The sequence below is a fragment of the Nestor notabilis genome, unplaced genomic scaffold (assembly GCF_000696875.1).
Source record: "Nestor notabilis isolate BGI_N333 unplaced genomic scaffold, ASM69687v1 scaffold28363, whole genome shotgun sequence".
NCBI lineage: Eukaryota > Metazoa > Chordata > Aves > Psittaciformes > Psittacidae > Nestor > Nestor notabilis.
This window is the reverse complement of record NW_009921937.1, coordinates 31,423-47,525: the sequence shown is the minus strand read 5'-3', so window position 1 is coordinate 47,525 and position 16,103 is coordinate 31,423. Positions and strand designations below refer to the sequence as shown.

The window sequence follows — 16,103 nt, the reverse complement described above, 5'->3', positions numbered from 1 at the left end:
ATCCCTGCTGAAGAAGCCTTATGTGGGATTTCCTGAGGAGTCTTAAGGCTTTTTAGGGGCAACTCAAACCCCGACTCTGAAGGGTTTTCAGCCTCAGTTTGTGCAACACACCTTGTGCTGCATTCTCCCCAAAGAGCTCCACACAGTGAGATCAGAACTGGAGCAACATGTCCAAGAGGCAGCTCTCAACTTTGTCTCGTATTTGTTAGTGCCTGTTAGAAATTATGGCATGTTATTTATAGCTGCTCTCACATGGATTCCCCCGAGGGGGATAAGCAACAGAAACCCAAGACGCATCTTCAGATTTGTATTCATGACGCTCAGCCCTTCCTCCAGAGCAGGCAGATTGTGACACCATCTTTAAAAATTTTATGGAAATTGGATTTTAGCCTAATAATGCAGGAGGTGAAACTTTAACACTTAAACATCTGCAGAGAGGGAGCTTCTATTCTAATTATAAGCATTTATATCATAGTCTTGTTCTTCTGCTCCAGTCTGCATATTTGCTCTGACCGAAGCACACCAATGAATAATACATTCACATGTGGTAGGAATTGCTATAATTACAGATTCTTTTGAAGAACATAAAAGAAAAAAGGATTCACATTTGGTGGTCATTGTATATCGATGGAAACACATGTAATTAAATAAAGATGATCTCTGCATCTCTAATTGGTGAGGCACCAAACACAGATCTTCACTTTTTAAACAAGAAATACAGCTCAACATAATTCCTTCCTTAGCAGATAGTGGGCTTTGGAGTGGCCTGGGCATCTCTGAGACAAGGAGGGCAGACTCAGTGCTTTTGACATCACAACCATTTGCCAGCGATGGGCTCAGCGGGTGTGCAGCTGCAGCAAGTGAGCTTTAAATCTACCCTCAAAGTCAGGCACAGCCTGTGCTGTTGGTTGGTTTGGTTGGGTTTTTGATTTGCTATCAGCAAAAAGCAAAGAAATATAGCAAGTAGCAAGGAATTCTAAATGCATCAGCCCCAGCCTGCCTGTGCTCGTGCTTTGTCATAGCCAAGCTTGCTTGCCAGAGTGCTGGATGATCATCAGCCAAAGCCAGACCCATGGGGGAATTGCTGCCATTAGCATGCAGAAGTATAATAATAATACAAAAAAAGTAATCCCAACCCCATGTTTGTTTCAAAAACTTGATTTAAAGCCACTGTCTGGGCTGGAAAACTGAGCAGGATGAAAGCCAAGTGTGACGTCCTGCAGTCCCAAGCGTCTTATTTTATACGGATGAAGGGTTGAAGCAATTGCTTTTTTTAATACCAGGTGATTTTGATCCCAGCTGCATATGATGCTCTCTAGACTTTGGCTGCCTCTGGCAAGACTGCTGCACACACTGTGCAAACACACACAGAGGCCAAAGTTGTATTAAAAACTTCAGGAGTCTGTAGAGCACGGCACCTAAATCAAAACAAGCAGCATTTCCAACTCACTGTTCCCTCTAATACGACAAGCCTGGGAGCCCTGGGGACCTCTAGTACCAATGCCTGTGTGGTGGGAGATGCTTCTCTCCACCTAAGGAACCAGCCAGACCAGCCCAAAATGAAGTGTCCATTGGTGGAGGGAGCTCTTCACTGGATGGGGGCATTAAAATCCTGCCCCAGAGGTGACAGCTTTGCTCCTTGGTGCCCAGGGTGGTTTGGTGGCAGCGATGGGGGCTCCAAGGGAGGATGCTGGACTCCAGATGCAGTCGTGCAGCTGGCACCCACTGACTCTGTGCTCTTTGCATTTGCATTTTGGCCCACAATAAATACATCCAAAAATAGACACCGAGATGGATTTCTTTCTACTTCTCATCTGTATTTTCACCCTCTGAAAGACAAACAGCCATTTATGCTCGACGCCAGTGGTGTCTCATTTTCCCTTCTTCACTGTGGCTTTTTGGAGCTGGCATTTGAGCAAATGCCATGGGGGAACAGCCTCCGTACTGTGCTTCCCTGAGGGCACAGACATTGAATCCTCTGGAGTTCTTTTGCTGTTCTTGCCTGCAACATGAGACTTGCACTGTGATACCCAGATGGGTTATATGCGCATGGACACTGCTCTTGATCCTTGGGAAGATGCTTCTGCTACCCTGCTGGATGGCTTTGGGGTTGCCAGACGCTACCCAGGGATGGAAAGAAGTGCCTAGTGGGCATTTTTCCATTTTGGAAAGATGGCAAAATAAGCTTCAGCCTACATGGGCTCTGTACAGCTGAGAAGGCACTGATGGGATCCTTGCCAACAGTCGGGCACTCCAGGGACATACAAGTGTTTGCTGACATGGAACCAGATGGTCTTTGGGCGATGCTCAGCAAGCAGCATTAGGGAAGGTGAAGTGTGGGAGGAAGGAAAGTTGGAGGTATCCAGGAAAAGAAGCAGTGTAGAGCTGTTGTTGCTTTGCTCAACCTTGGTTCTACCCAGATTTGACTTTGATTTTAGTTCTTTCCTTGGGCAGTGTAGTATGACGGATCAGTGTGGCATGGTACAGGCTGGGTTGTTACCAGCCTGGCCACTTCAGAGGGAAGCATTAAACCCCAGGACTTGGTACATGGACATGCACCTGCCCTGGTGTTAGGACACACATCCCTTGTGGGTACCACACTGCAGTGACTTGCCCAGGCCCAGTGCCCCCAGTGGTCTCTCCTTCCTAACCACCCTCCAGAACCCAACCTGCTTGTGCCACTGAATTGCTCTTGGCCAAAGGTCCCACCGGTTAATTATGGTCTTGGGTAAAGAGCATCCATTTTTTTAGTTCTAAAATAAGTTGTGATTAAGTTTCACTGTCTTTCTCCTTTTTGGATAGAAGAAACGCTAAATTTACTGCTCAGTCTTTTGAACACCTCTACCACATCCCTTCTCCTCCGCCTCCCTCACAGTGTCCACTTAGCTGTGATCTCTGATGGTCCCCTAGCAATGCCATTGCATGTCCCCAGCCATCAGCCTCTGCTGTGCTGACAGACAGGGCACGAGCCGGGTGGTTTCCTTCTGCACCGGAGGCAGGATTTGCATTGATTTGCATTGACATTAACATTCCCTTATCACCCATCCTCAGCCTCAGTGGGCAGATTAAAGGTCTAAGCCCTTTGATTTGAGCCAGAAGGAATCAGCGGCATGTGAGACACCTCGCTGGGTCTGCTGGCCCCACAGCCTGCAAACCCCAAGCCAGCTTATCCTTACCGCCCGCGCCAGCCTGTCTGATGCTGTGGCTGCAGTGTTGTGTCACTGCAGCAATGCCACCGCAGGATGACACAGGCAAAGACCACAGCATGTGCTTACCTTTGAAGAAGAAAGCCTCTCCCCGGATCTGGGCCACTGCGTCAAAGTGAGTGTTGCATCTGTTGGGCACGTCCCGCCTGATCCTGTGGAGAGATGCCCAGGTGAGCATGGACCAAATGGGTATCCCCTCCCTGGTGCTTCCCATCCCATGGACCACATCTCCCCTACCACCAGACCCACCAGCAGCAGACCACAGGCTGCACCCGTCTGTCATTGCTCGTGCCCAAACCCAGCCACGTGCATAGGGATTTCCAAGGCAAGCTTGGGCAACCCTCAGCCTGAAGACAGCTTTGTGGCAGATGCTTCCTGAGCTGCCAGAGACCATCAGCGGGAGTCAAGCAGGGACACATTCTGCATCTATCAGCTAGTGGCACTGGTGAGGGCTGAGCTGGCTTCCTGCTCCCTGGTGGCACAGCGTGGCTTGGCCGGCTGCACCAGGCAGCAGGACACGTGGTGGATAAGAGCCAAGCAGCATCTTGCTCCAGCGGCTGGGAACATTGCTGCTCCAAGGCTGAGCTCCTTGTCATATAGGAGTTTCAACAGTGGGTTGGAAATGCGACAGAGCTGCAAAGCAGAAAGCTGCTGAGCCAGAACAGAGGGACCTGGAGGAGAGATGGTGCCATGGGGTACCCAGTGAATGCCACCTGGCAAGTCACAGCGAGATACTGAGCTGCTTTTAACAAGGTGGGTGTGGAAGCCGGAGTATGAAGGACCAAAAGAGCCACAAAGCCTATGTAAGAAATGATGATTGATGGAGGACAAGGAGAGGACACTGGGAACATGCACGGAAAAGCTGCTGTGAGTGACAGGGAGTCATAAATCTAATTTGCTGATAGAAGAGTTGTGCTGGGCTGCCAGCACCAGCTTCACAGCCCTCTTCAGCCACAAAGTGACAGACACGGAGGGGAACCCCATCCACCCTCCCACTGGGCAGGGAGAAGGGGTTGGCATGAACAAGTTTCCTGCTCCTCCTGTTGCTGGTGTGAGATGACGGTCTCCTACAGCAGCAGGGAGAAATGCTCTCATGTTTCTAGGTCAAAACAGGGCCACACAGAGCCTTGTGGACAAGCTCCATTAGACTCTATGCAGGAGGAAAGATAACTAACAGCATTCAGCATGTTGAAGGAAAAGGGTCCCTTAGGGCCCTCTTAGCCTTTCTTCAACCCCTGGCAGCTGGGACACCTCCACCAAGAGCAGGTTCTCAGCACCTATGTACTGTGGGCATCACACCAAGCTGGGCAAAACGGGATGAAAAAGGTGCTGAAGTGAAAAAAGCAACTGCAGCACAGGGATACTTTTTCAAGATTGAATTGTTCTTGGTTCAATTACTTTAGGGCCCATCTGGTTGTTCATGCTTCAGTGCTGTGATCCCCTCTTTGCAGATGAGTCACCAAGGCACAGAGAGGTGAAATGACTTCCTGAAGGTCACATCCCACATGGGGCAGACCAGGAGGTGAAGGTGACCTGCTCCATCTCTGCTGCTCCCACTTGGGCCGCTCCTGGTATCTGACAAACGTATGTGTGGCCATGAACTCCTGCCTTTTTGCTCAGTGACCCATCTTCCCTTTACTGTCCTGTTGCCCTGGTAGTAAAACAATTTGGTAACTCCAACGTTTATTAATGAGGTAGATCTAGAATGTCCCTTAATGAGGCCACGCTGGTTGCTCGATGATGCTCAGTGTAAGCAGCCCTTTGCCAACGCAATCCTGCGTTGGAGGCAGGCTATCGGTCCACTTGTTCCAATATTCACCCCCACAGGTACATTAGGGAGTTGCTCACCGTGGAGAGATTTAGTAAGTTATGCTTGCACAATCCAGGGCACTGCGGAGGAATTGATTAAAATTTCAGCAAGGAGGAGTTTACCTAAGGGTGATGAGGACAGATTTCCATTAACAGGAGTGAAATGTTGAGTCTTAGGGAAATGCAAAGCACTGCAAGATGCTACAGAATTTCTGGACATGCTTTGAATGATAAAGGTTACTTAAGAGATAAACAGCAACTGTCACTTGTTCTTGCTCTTAACCCTCCCGTTGTGGGCTGGCTGGCCACATACTGCTTGATAAAAGCAATAGTGTATGCAGGAGATAACGAGGAGATGTGAGGAAGAAGGGGCACTCTTTGTGTGTATTTTTCGGACAGCAAGAGGTCCAGAGGGAAATACTGGAGCCACAGTGAGGAGGCTTCACTAAATGGAGCTTCACTACTACATGTCCATTGCAGGAAAGAGACAAACTTGACTTACGGGATGGTGGAGCGGTTCTCTGGCAGCTCTGGCAGGACAGGGTGGTCATCAGTTTTGCTTACATCAGGCTTGGCTGTGGGGGACACAGATTCCCTGACTCCTGTGCGTAAAGACAAAGAAGCAGTAGTGGGGAACACCATCCTTACACCAGCTCCACTCACCCCATAAAACAGCTCTTCCAGCATGCCCCATGGCAGAAATGGACCGTAGCTGGTTGAGGGAGACAAACTTACCATAGAGTTGCCAGATTCGGACTTTGTCCTCATAAGGTAGGTCATACTTCAGAGGATCCCCCACCGGACCTTGGTAGTAGGGTCTCATGATAGACTCTATGGCAGAGATGTGAGTCAAGCCAATGGCGTGGCCAAACTCATGGACAGCGACAGCAAACAGGTCCATCCCATGAGCATCTGGAAATAAAGATAGAATTGAAATAAAAGTCACTACATGCTGGTTGTGTTTTGGGGATTTGGGTGGGCTGTAACAGAAAGTGTGTGTGGGACAAACTGGAAAGAAAAGCTTTGGATAGGTGAAGTTTGAAAAAGGAATTTTTCTTCAGTTGGAAAAAGGAGACCGAAGCGTATCGTATGAAAACAGAAAGCAAGGCAGACATCAGCCCACAGTGCGAGGCCTCAGCCCCACAGACATAAGGGGATCACCCCTCTTATTCCCAGATCACTGACGGTACCTGACAAAGAGCTGGACCAACATCTGAGACAGCGACCTGGGCACAACCATCCATCATCCCCACCAACCAGTGCTGCAGGGGCCAGGCCAGAGCAGCCTCCTCCTGTATCTCACCCTGCAGCAGCTGCCAGCACAGTCCTTGTGATCCCCACAAAGCCACATTGCTGCAGCAAGTAGCCAGACGCTCATCAAAGCCTGTGATAACGTGCCAAGGAGCTGTGAGTGCCCAGCAGTGCCCACAGTGCTCTGTTGGGCTTTCCCTGCCTCACAGTGCCGGCCAAATCCACCGCAAGAGCCTCCCTGCACACATGCAAACACAGAGCTGCTCACTTGCTCATCACACACCAACCCTGCTCGTCTCTGCTGTCCCGACAGGACATGGCAGGAGGGGAAGGTGACCACGTCCAGCTCGTTTTCAGGGGATGCACCCTTCTTGTCCCCTTCCGCACCATGTGCTGGTGGGGCTGCAGCTCCAGGGTCTGCTCCCTTAGGCGAACACTTTGATACTCACCACACTGGGCATCAGGGGGAATTTATTGGACGTTGATACCTCCCTTGATGAGTTTTTCCCTCTCTCAGTCTGGGCTCTCTCTGTTCTTTTCCACCACATTTTCTTATTTGCAGTCCAACCCCCAGTGCTTCACACCACACACGCAGACCCATCCCACACTCTCCAGAGCCTCAGACACACAGGTCAGGGGGCTAATGTCCACTTCCAAACCTACAGCACTGCTGCTAAAGCAAAGGAAGAACTGCTTCCAGGCGCTGATCCTGGATGCATTCCCACCCCTGCTGAGCCAAGCATCCATCCAATTGCTGCTCCTTGCTGCCCAGCAACGCCCTGCGGAGCAATACCAGAGGGCAGCAGTGATTTTAAGTGCAGCTCTTACAAAGATTGTGACTGCAAGTATTGTAATAAACAGGCAGTAAGGATGGAAAGGTCTCTGCAGAGCTCAGGGGAGCCTGAGCCGCGGTCAGGACCAAAGGAGACATCACACAGGAGCAGCCATGGCTGATCCTGCACTGTCCTTAGCACTCCCCACCGGGCTTGGGGTGTTGAAGGGGGGATATTTTTGCTGAGTTCTGCTTTTTCCTTAATGACTATTATTTACATGTCTGTAAACAGCCAGGATTTTATGACCTGTGCTGTTTTCCCCAGCTCTAGGGGAGAACAAGACATATGCTTTCTGACATTTTAATGCCAAACTGACAACCTTGGGGATATTTTTGTATCACCCACCAAGTTGTTATTTTGGAATCACTAGAGAGAACAAAAATAAATAAAAGATGAAGCTCGGGTAGCTCCAAGACCTTCAAAATAGAGGGCAGCTTTCTTGCCGCCAAGCTCATCCCCTCATCCCCCTGTGGTGGTTGGAGGGATCCTCCCTGCGGGGCCGTGGGCCCTGAGCTTGCTCCTCTTCTACAACAGCTACAAAAGGAGCACCACTCCTTACTCCATCACATAACACATCCACTACAGTGAGCTACAGACCTCAGCCCTTGCCTGCTCCCTGTATGCCTGCAGAGCAGAGCTGCTGCTTTCTTCCTTCCCCATAAACAGACACAGTGGCATGAGCCAAGGAGCAGGCTGAATCCTGAAGCATCAGCCTGCCCAGACCTTTAGACTTAACCTCAGGCCTCCTCCAGCACATCTGGCTGACACTCCTGCCCACGAACACTCATCAGGGACGAGGAGGGCAGGGAGGACAGGGGTGGGGAGGAGGAAGGTGTTTGCTGGCTTCAGGAAATAGAACCATTAGGTCTAAATGAAATCATTAAGCTGAGGCAGCAGCAGCCCATTGGGAGGCTGGCGGAGGAGGTGGCGTGACAAGAAAATTAGCAGCTGGTGACTGCAGAGGATCTATTCTGTCAAAACACGCCTGACACGAAGGTTGGGGACCTGATCCCCACAGATGGCTCGCACAGCTGAGGAACACTCGCTTCTGAATTCACGCTGCTTATTAAGGCTTTGCTCCAGCCATATGAGATGGAATAAAAGGAGAAAAAAGAGTAAAACTAGCTTGTAGCCATCCTGATGTCAGGTCATGGACTCGAGATGACAGGAAAAAACTAGTGTTCACAGGGGGCTTTTTCCCTGCAGACCACAGAGCCCTTTCCAGGTAGGTCAGCTTATAAATATGCTTTAAAATAGGAAACCAGGATATGTGGCAGTGAAACCACCTGAAAGGTGCCAAAGTCAGAGAATGCAGTCTCCTTCCAAGAGCTCCAGCAGACACACACCCAACCTGTGACTGTCCAGGTCCCAGAAGAGATGGGGGCTGGGGAGTTCTCCAACTGCTTATATGACGGGGAGAAACATGGAGATGTCATTGAGGCTTCCAGAAACATAGAAGGTTCTCAACGCTAACTGTTGCCATTTCACTACCAAGGATGGTTTCACTCTCATTTCACTGAGGGGGAAACCAGAAGAAGGTGCTGGGATCCCCCAGCTCAGGGGATCCCCAAGCAGAGACCACACCACTCTAACCACCAGAGCAGAAGGTGGAAACTGGGAGCCCTTGCATTTGGCTGCAGCTCTCCCACCCTGACCTACCTGATGATCGGAAGGTCCAATACTCATCATCATCAAAATGAGTGTCTCCTGCCGTGTGATGGTCTCCAGGGAAGAAAGCATGTGCCACTGTCCCACCAGGCCCGTCAAAGGGATAGCCGTCGTTGTGATCTGCCTTGGAGAAGTCTATCTGGATGTCAGCATTGTTACCAGCCACTTCATGGAAATTCAGTGGGGTAATGTCGCTCCAGACCTTCAGGGCATAGTACATCAGGGCTCGGACGGTGTCGTGGCCCAGGTGGGACTCTTTTGGGAAGGTGCGAACTCTGAAATAGAGAGGGTAAAGAAGAGGATGGGTCAGAAGCATGAATGATCCCTGAGGACCACCTGCAGTGGCTCTGCAGGTAGTTCTGCAGGTGCATCACAGAGCCTCAGTGAGGCTGCCAGAGCTCTTAGCATCCTTTCAAAGTGCCCTAACACCCTTTATATATACTTTTAAGTCTCTGAATCACACTGGTTCCAAAGCTATGAGGATTTCAGAGACTGAGTTTGGGTCCTCTGGAAGTACCGAGCCAGAGTGTGAAACAGAGTCCTCTGGAAGTACCACCAGAGTGTGAAACATCCCACACGTGTGAAACACAACCAGGCTTTGAATCCCAATACCTCCCAGCCCTGCTGTACCTGGCACCAGCCAGCCTCAGAGCCACAGCTCATAGGATCACAGAATAGTTAGGGTTGGAAAAGACCTTAAGATAATTCAGTTCCAATGCCTTGCCATGGGCAGGGACACCACACACTAGACCATGTCACCCAAGGCTCCGTCCAACCCAGCCTCATGCGCAAACTACTGTTAATGCCCAGGAATACAACCCTTGCTCAGCCTGGGAAAAACTAACACCATGAATCTCTTTCCAGACCTTGCCCATTTTTTTTCCAAGCTTCCTTTCAGACCTATTGACAATTATTTTCTCACCACTTACTCATTCCAAGTGCAACCCAAATATGCAAAGCTTGCTGACTTCTGAAGCCTTTGCAGCACACACAGACCGATGAGTTTTCCTGCAACAGACAGCAAGTCATTGCCCGTTCTTATTACACGCACACAGAAATCCAGTAAGGATTTGGTGCCTCTGTATATTTCCCAGCATGTCTGCTGGAGGTATAAAATATACCGTGAAGGCAGTAAATGCCAGCAATGCCTGAGCCTGCAATCCGTAACAAAGAGAAAGAGGAAAGGATGCATTTGATGGAAATCGCATTCCAAATGCCTCCAGCCTATTGCCTGCAGGAGACAGCCTATCTGATGGAGCACTGCAGTTGAGATGCTCTTGCTTTGCTTCTTGGTAGGAAAAGCATTTGATGAGCAGGGGCTTACAGCACTGCTGCACATGTCACAGGGCTGTTACAGTCTCCCTGCAACAGGACTGCATCCCCTGGTCCCCAGCTCTGCCTTGCCCTGGCAGAGAAGCCAGGCAGGATGAGCTGAGTGCTGGTGTTTGCCCTGCAGCTGCACAACTCAAACCTCCCTTTTGGTCTGAGCCTGAGTGAATGAATGTCAGTATTTCCCATACAACCAAGCCTTGAAAAAGAATTCCTAATATTGTTGGTTTAATAGAGGAGATGAAAAGACAAAGACGCAACGAGGCACCTTGGCTTCTAAAAGAGTATGCTTAGATAATCTTTCAGTGACAATTTTGACTAAAATAAACACGGTCCAGGAAAATGTACTGTTGACTGAGTAATTATTGACAAAACCCAATTCTGCTGGAAAATTCCTGACCAGCTCTGCCCCAGTAATAACAGATACTTTATTTCTTGCATACAAGCACACCAACCAAAGTGATCATGAAATATTCATGGCTTGACAGATTTTTAAAGGCTGAAGCAACAATTATGATCACCTCACTTGCCCTCCTGCATAATATAGCTGGGAGAGCTTCGCTCAGTATTACACCACTCCCCAGCACCAACATGAAGTAATGACCCGACTAAACCTCTAGAGGTAATTACAGGTGTCAGAAAGGGATGTCACGTCACTCAAGCTCTTCCTTCAAGCAGTGATTTGGGTACATGGATCAGAGTAGAAACCACTTGCTGACGGAGGCTGGGTACTCTTCCTTTCATAGATATTTGCATATATCCCATGCCCTCAGAGACACGCAGGCCAAGGTGGGTACCACCTCCTGACCTGGGTAAAACTAGTGAGAGTTAAATCCAGGACAGAACAAAAAGAGATTCATGAGAACAAGCAAAAATCTCACTAACAGTTTCTCTGAGGAGCTTGGGAATCCCATCCTAGAGACTGTGAGAAAGAAGAATCAGGCCACACATGGCCAGATGAACAAAAATCACTCATCTGTGCCTTTGCTACCCCTAAACTGCCCTGGGCAAACAAAGACCTTATCTACTAAACAAAACAATTTTGCATACACGTAGCAGTAGATAATGGTGGGGCTTCAAACAAAACACATTTCTGAAGGAGAAAGCACAGACAGACACAAACAGTATAGGAGTGGGATTAGAAAAGACAGTTTTCAGGTAAGTTTTAATTTATAGAAGAGACTGTTGCTGGTGTAAACCTCTAGAGTACAAAAATACCCCATGGACACCTGATTTCCAAGTGTTCTTTAACTGGGTGTCTTCATCTTCCACAACGCTCATCTTGATTTAAGTAAACCCTTTGCTGCTTTAATCCCTACTGAACAAGTCATTATATGTATAAAACATGACAAGTTTAGTCCAGGAATTGTGACCTCTCTCCAAGATCTTGGTGCCTAGGGCACGGACTCAGATTCAGAGACATTATGAGCTCCTTTTTCCTCTCCTTTCTTTTCCTTTCCTTTCCCTCTACAGCTGCAGAATGAGGACAAGAAATGTAATCTCCCTTGTAAAAGGATGGTGGATGAAAAGCCCTGTCTAAAGAGACAAACATTATTAACATGCTTCCCAAGCCCTGACTCCAGAAACGTTAAATGAAGGCAGAAACAGCATCAATACTTATTTTGCCGCTTTTAAGAGGTCCTGCACCTCTGAGCTGCCCCACATTCTGTTAACATGCTGCAGGTGTAAGTGAAAAACCTCCATCCTTTATTCATTGGCACTGTTATTTGTCAAGAAAATCCCATCAGGTTTTTCAGTTCAGCATCTGATTTGATTGCTGGAGCTCTGCTAATTGTTTTCAACGAGATTAGGAGAAGACTATTATGCTGATAGGATGTTTGTCACCGTTGCTTTACCCAGTTCCACTGAGAAGGAGGCACATTTCTAACATCATCCAGATGCAGATGGGACTAAATAAGCTTCTTCCTACCTTGATTATTATCATTATTTGTAGTAAATGGTGCTTAGGTACCCAGCAGAGAGCAGCACTCCTTCTTCGTGGATGATAATCCCTCCTGAGACTCCTCTTACAGAGCTCCAATCTCAGGCAAAAGCCTGATGTGAGTAATTGGAGAGAAAGCTCTCTCCTCCAGATGGTCCTTGCCAAGCCACAGGGAAGCTGATGAGGACTGGGCTGCTCAGCCCCCTCCATCCACCCCACCAACACTGCCCTGCGCTGTGGGGTCAGTCACATTCCTCTGCAAAGCCACACACTGGGACACCCCGAGGAGCATCTGTCCCCACCGCGGATGGAGCTGCTTGACACAGCAGCTGCTGAGCAGTACGTGGTTGTAAGTGACACAACTGGATGTTAAGGAGAACATCTCTGCTCTGCTGTTAGAGCTCACCCAGGCGGCAGCAGTGCCATGCAAACTAATGAAAGCTGACTTCCACCCAGCTGCTGCCAGCCCTTCGCATGTCCCCTGAGTCCCCTCCCTTGCTTGTCCCATCTCAAAGAGAGTTTGAGTCCAAGCTGGTTAATAGGCAGAGGCCAGAGAGGGCTGATCTGTCCCTGTTTGCTGCTGAGGGGCACCCACAGCAATGCTTGTTTTGATTTCTGGGTTCCTTTTTTGGATTTTGTCCTCCCAAAGACAAAAGTGGAGGAGTACTAGTGATGTATGAGAAATCAATTGGTGGTTTATGAAAGCGCTTCTTCACCTTCTGCAGCCCTAAAACCACAGACAAATAAAATAAATGGTAATAACTACCAAACACAGCAGGCTTAGGATTGCCTTATAAACCCAAAATGATCTGGGCTGGGGAGGAAAGAGGGGACAGTTGAAAGGGTGGATGCTTGCTGCCATGCTAAAGGTGCTTTCCCAGCTGTCCAGAGCCATCCATGGCACCCCAGCCCTGCCCTGGTGCTACCCCAGCACTGCTGCAACACCCCAGTGCCACAAGAGGAAAGCAGAGGGGATGTTTGTACCCTCTATCACCCCTACCCCAGCACTTTGCAAAAAATACTGAACATTTCGGAGTGATAATCCTTCTCCTTCTCTTTAACATGTATGTAGTGCTAGGCAGCTCCCTGCATCCCAGGAATGGGTGCCAATACAGGAGTAATCCATCCTGGGCAGAAGAGGTGGGTGAAATCAGATTTCACAGCTGGCTTCTCAGCCTGTGAGAGCAGGACCACCACATAGTACTGGAGCATGGTACTGGGGGTTATCCTGGCCGCACACCTTTACCCAGTGGGACCTGCCACCCCTCCACACCTCAGTGAATCCACATCTTGGCTCAGGTGGTGGCACATCTCCACTGCGGGTGGGCTCAGGATGTTCACAGCGATGGTGGGCAGTGCCTGACAGGCACCACTGCTCCCCTGCTGCCTGCGTTTGCCCCAGCTCCAGCACCCCATGCTCTGAGCATCGCAGTTCCAAAGACTGCAGTGCTGATGAAGTGGCACCAGGGCCTTGTCCTTAACTAAAGGCGGATGAAAGTCAGCTCTGTTTGGCACCAGGCTGAGATTTCAGCAAGAGAGAAAACAGGAATGTAGAAAGCTTCAGTGCTTCCCCCTGCCCCAGGGAGCTTGAAGCATTCAGAGAAGGGGCATGGCCCTGACTCTGCATTCCCTATGGCTGCAAGGAGACAGTGAGCACCTGGGAGGAGATGGAGATGCCGGCTGTGAACTCCTGTCCTGTGGGGCATAACCAGAAACAGTAAAGGAAAACGAGCAAAAGAATAACCAGGTTACAAACGCGATGGAGGAAGTCGGTGCTGGCATCTCCTGGCGCTGATGCCAGCAGAGGGCATCCGCAGCACGCTCCTCCAGCATCCCAAATCTATCCCACTGCCACCTCATCAGCGTACCAAGGACCTGAATACCTACATACAACACAGAAAACATAAAATAATAATAATAAAATCCTATGAAAAGAAGATTTATATCCTGTAATATCCTGGAAACTTCCCATGGAGATGAGGCACAGGAGACTGCGTGCGTCTGATGCCGTACCAGGATGCTGTATCTGCGGGCTGTGCAGGATGCAGCCTGTACTGTTTTGCTCCCTGAGCAATCCAGTCCCACAGGCTGGCTGTACTCAAGGGTAAGAAGAAGAAACCTCAGCAACCTATATGCCTATATTACTAAACGCTGCGTTCTCCATCAGTACAGGTGCCTATGCTGAGACCATCCTTCTGCACAGCTCGGCTTTGCTTATGTGTTCATTCCAGCCTTGCAATTGTTCAGGTGTTTCTTTAATTTTTAAATGCATGGTTTAGTTTTGTTTTCTTAAAACCTTTCAACCAACGAGTAAAAGGTAAAACTTAATGTCTCTATTGGTGGATTTTCACAGCACTTTCAAAAAAGCTATTTTAATCTCAAGTGTTGGGTGTAAATAAATACTATGTTGGAGTTTCTTTAATGATATAGCTTTCTGTTGGCTTATACAACCTCCAGTTATAAAATACAGCCCTCTGTTGAACAAAAGCCAAGAACTTGGAAAGGATCAAAGAATAAAAAGCAGAAACGAGTTTGTCAGGAGATGGATTTTTTTATGTCACATATAAAATCGTCTCAGACCTAAACCCCTTTTTATGACCATCTTTGCTGCAGCATCACAGCTTCCAAGGGGGTGGGAGTGGGGGGTACCCTGGGGCCATGTCCACAAGGATAGTCTGGGTCCATTCCCCCTCCATGCTTTGCTCCAGCCTGGGACTGAGGACACTGTGCCAGGTTTTATTTCACCCAAAGGGATTTTCTCCTTTGAAATACAAAGTTTATTCCTCTTACCCATCAATATGGGGCTGGTCAATAGGGGAACAGGCTGAGCTTTGTAACGTGGGTCACTCCACTACAAGAAGCTGAAGCCAAAGCTGTTTCTTACTGAAGCTGAATTATGTTTATCTTTTCTGAAAACAAGGTCTCAGAGGGATGTGTTGGAACATGGACCAAATCCCTGGTAAAGCCACAGTTCAACACGTGTCAACAGCCACAGCCAAGCTGAGATTTGTTACTGCAGTGGGAGGGAGACTCGCCCTAGGGACTATGTCAGAATCAGAGCAGCTTATTATTAGTAAGACATCTCTCCATAGCATCCACATGCATTTCTAGAATAGTAAGAGCACCTCATGGTGGGACAATCTTTCCTGGAGAAACAATCACTGCAGCACATGGGCTTTGAGGGAGAAAAAATGAGTCCCAAAAAGTGCAGGTCTTGGAGGCACAGGGATCAGCTTGTCTGGCAACCCCAACCTGCAATATGACTGCAATGTCTCTGGAAGCTGGACCAGAACTTCTGCGTGTCACAGGTTCAGAGCAACCCACATGCACTGCTGCCCTATGTCAAAGGGAAAATACTCCCCCATGGCAAGGATTAGGAGAAAGAAAGTGACTCTATTACCCAGCAAATGCTCCTGCATCTGTGCTGAGCCAAGTCTGTGGCAGCTGCCCGAGGAACTGCAAAGTCCCAATGAACTCAAGAGAAATGATGCTCTAACCGTTGCAGTGCAGCAAAAAGCTTCTAGCTAATCCACCAGCCAAATCTGCACCGTTCCCAAGCAGCAGCCAAGCGGGTCCAAGTCATCCCAAGGCTGGGATCGACAGGAAAAGAGTTCAACTAAATAGTCTGTGGGGTCCTGCAAGCACGTATTTTAACGCATCACCTTGAAACTCATCACAAAGCCATGTTTAGCCCAGGTCTGCAAGATTTCAGTAGGGGAAGATTAATTCCTACCTCCAAGACAAGTTCCTTTTGCTCCACTTGGTGACAGCCTGCACGAATCGCTTCCTCCTGGTCTCAGTGGTGGTGAGGTCGGGCAGAGAGCAGCGAGGGGTCTTCATCAGCTCCAGCGTGGCTTCATCTAGGGGGAGGAAACACCCATAAAATCATAGGAATGTGGGTTATTAAGTCCCAGGCGAGATGGGAAGCGAAGTGCTAAGGATTCAGCAGCAGAGCAAAAGGCAATGCCCAAGAGCCCGCTGGGGCACAGCACCAGCTCCAGCATCATTCCTGGTGACACCACGGCGCACTGAGCACCCTCGATGCCACTGTGCACCCATCGCCAC

General features: G+C 49.0%; 1 protein-coding gene across 1 annotated transcript in view; it reads right to left on the bottom strand.

The window, feature by feature from the left end:
• Nucleotides 1–16,103, bottom strand: part of MMP17 (matrix metallopeptidase 17 (membrane-inserted)) — a gene marked incomplete at its 5' end in the record, with an annotated part of 22,206 nt that overhangs the window by 4,381 nt on the left and 1,722 nt on the right. The window contains 5 exons of the mRNA XM_010011371.1: nt 3,276–3,358; nt 5,518–5,617; nt 5,751–5,927; nt 8,759–9,042; nt 15,772–15,898. Coding sequence (XP_010009673.1) covers nt 3,276–3,358; nt 5,518–5,617; nt 5,751–5,927; nt 8,759–9,042; nt 15,772–15,898 — 771 coding nt within the window. The remainder of the gene's footprint in view (nt 1–3,275; nt 3,359–5,517; nt 5,618–5,750; nt 5,928–8,758; nt 9,043–15,771; nt 15,899–16,103) is intronic.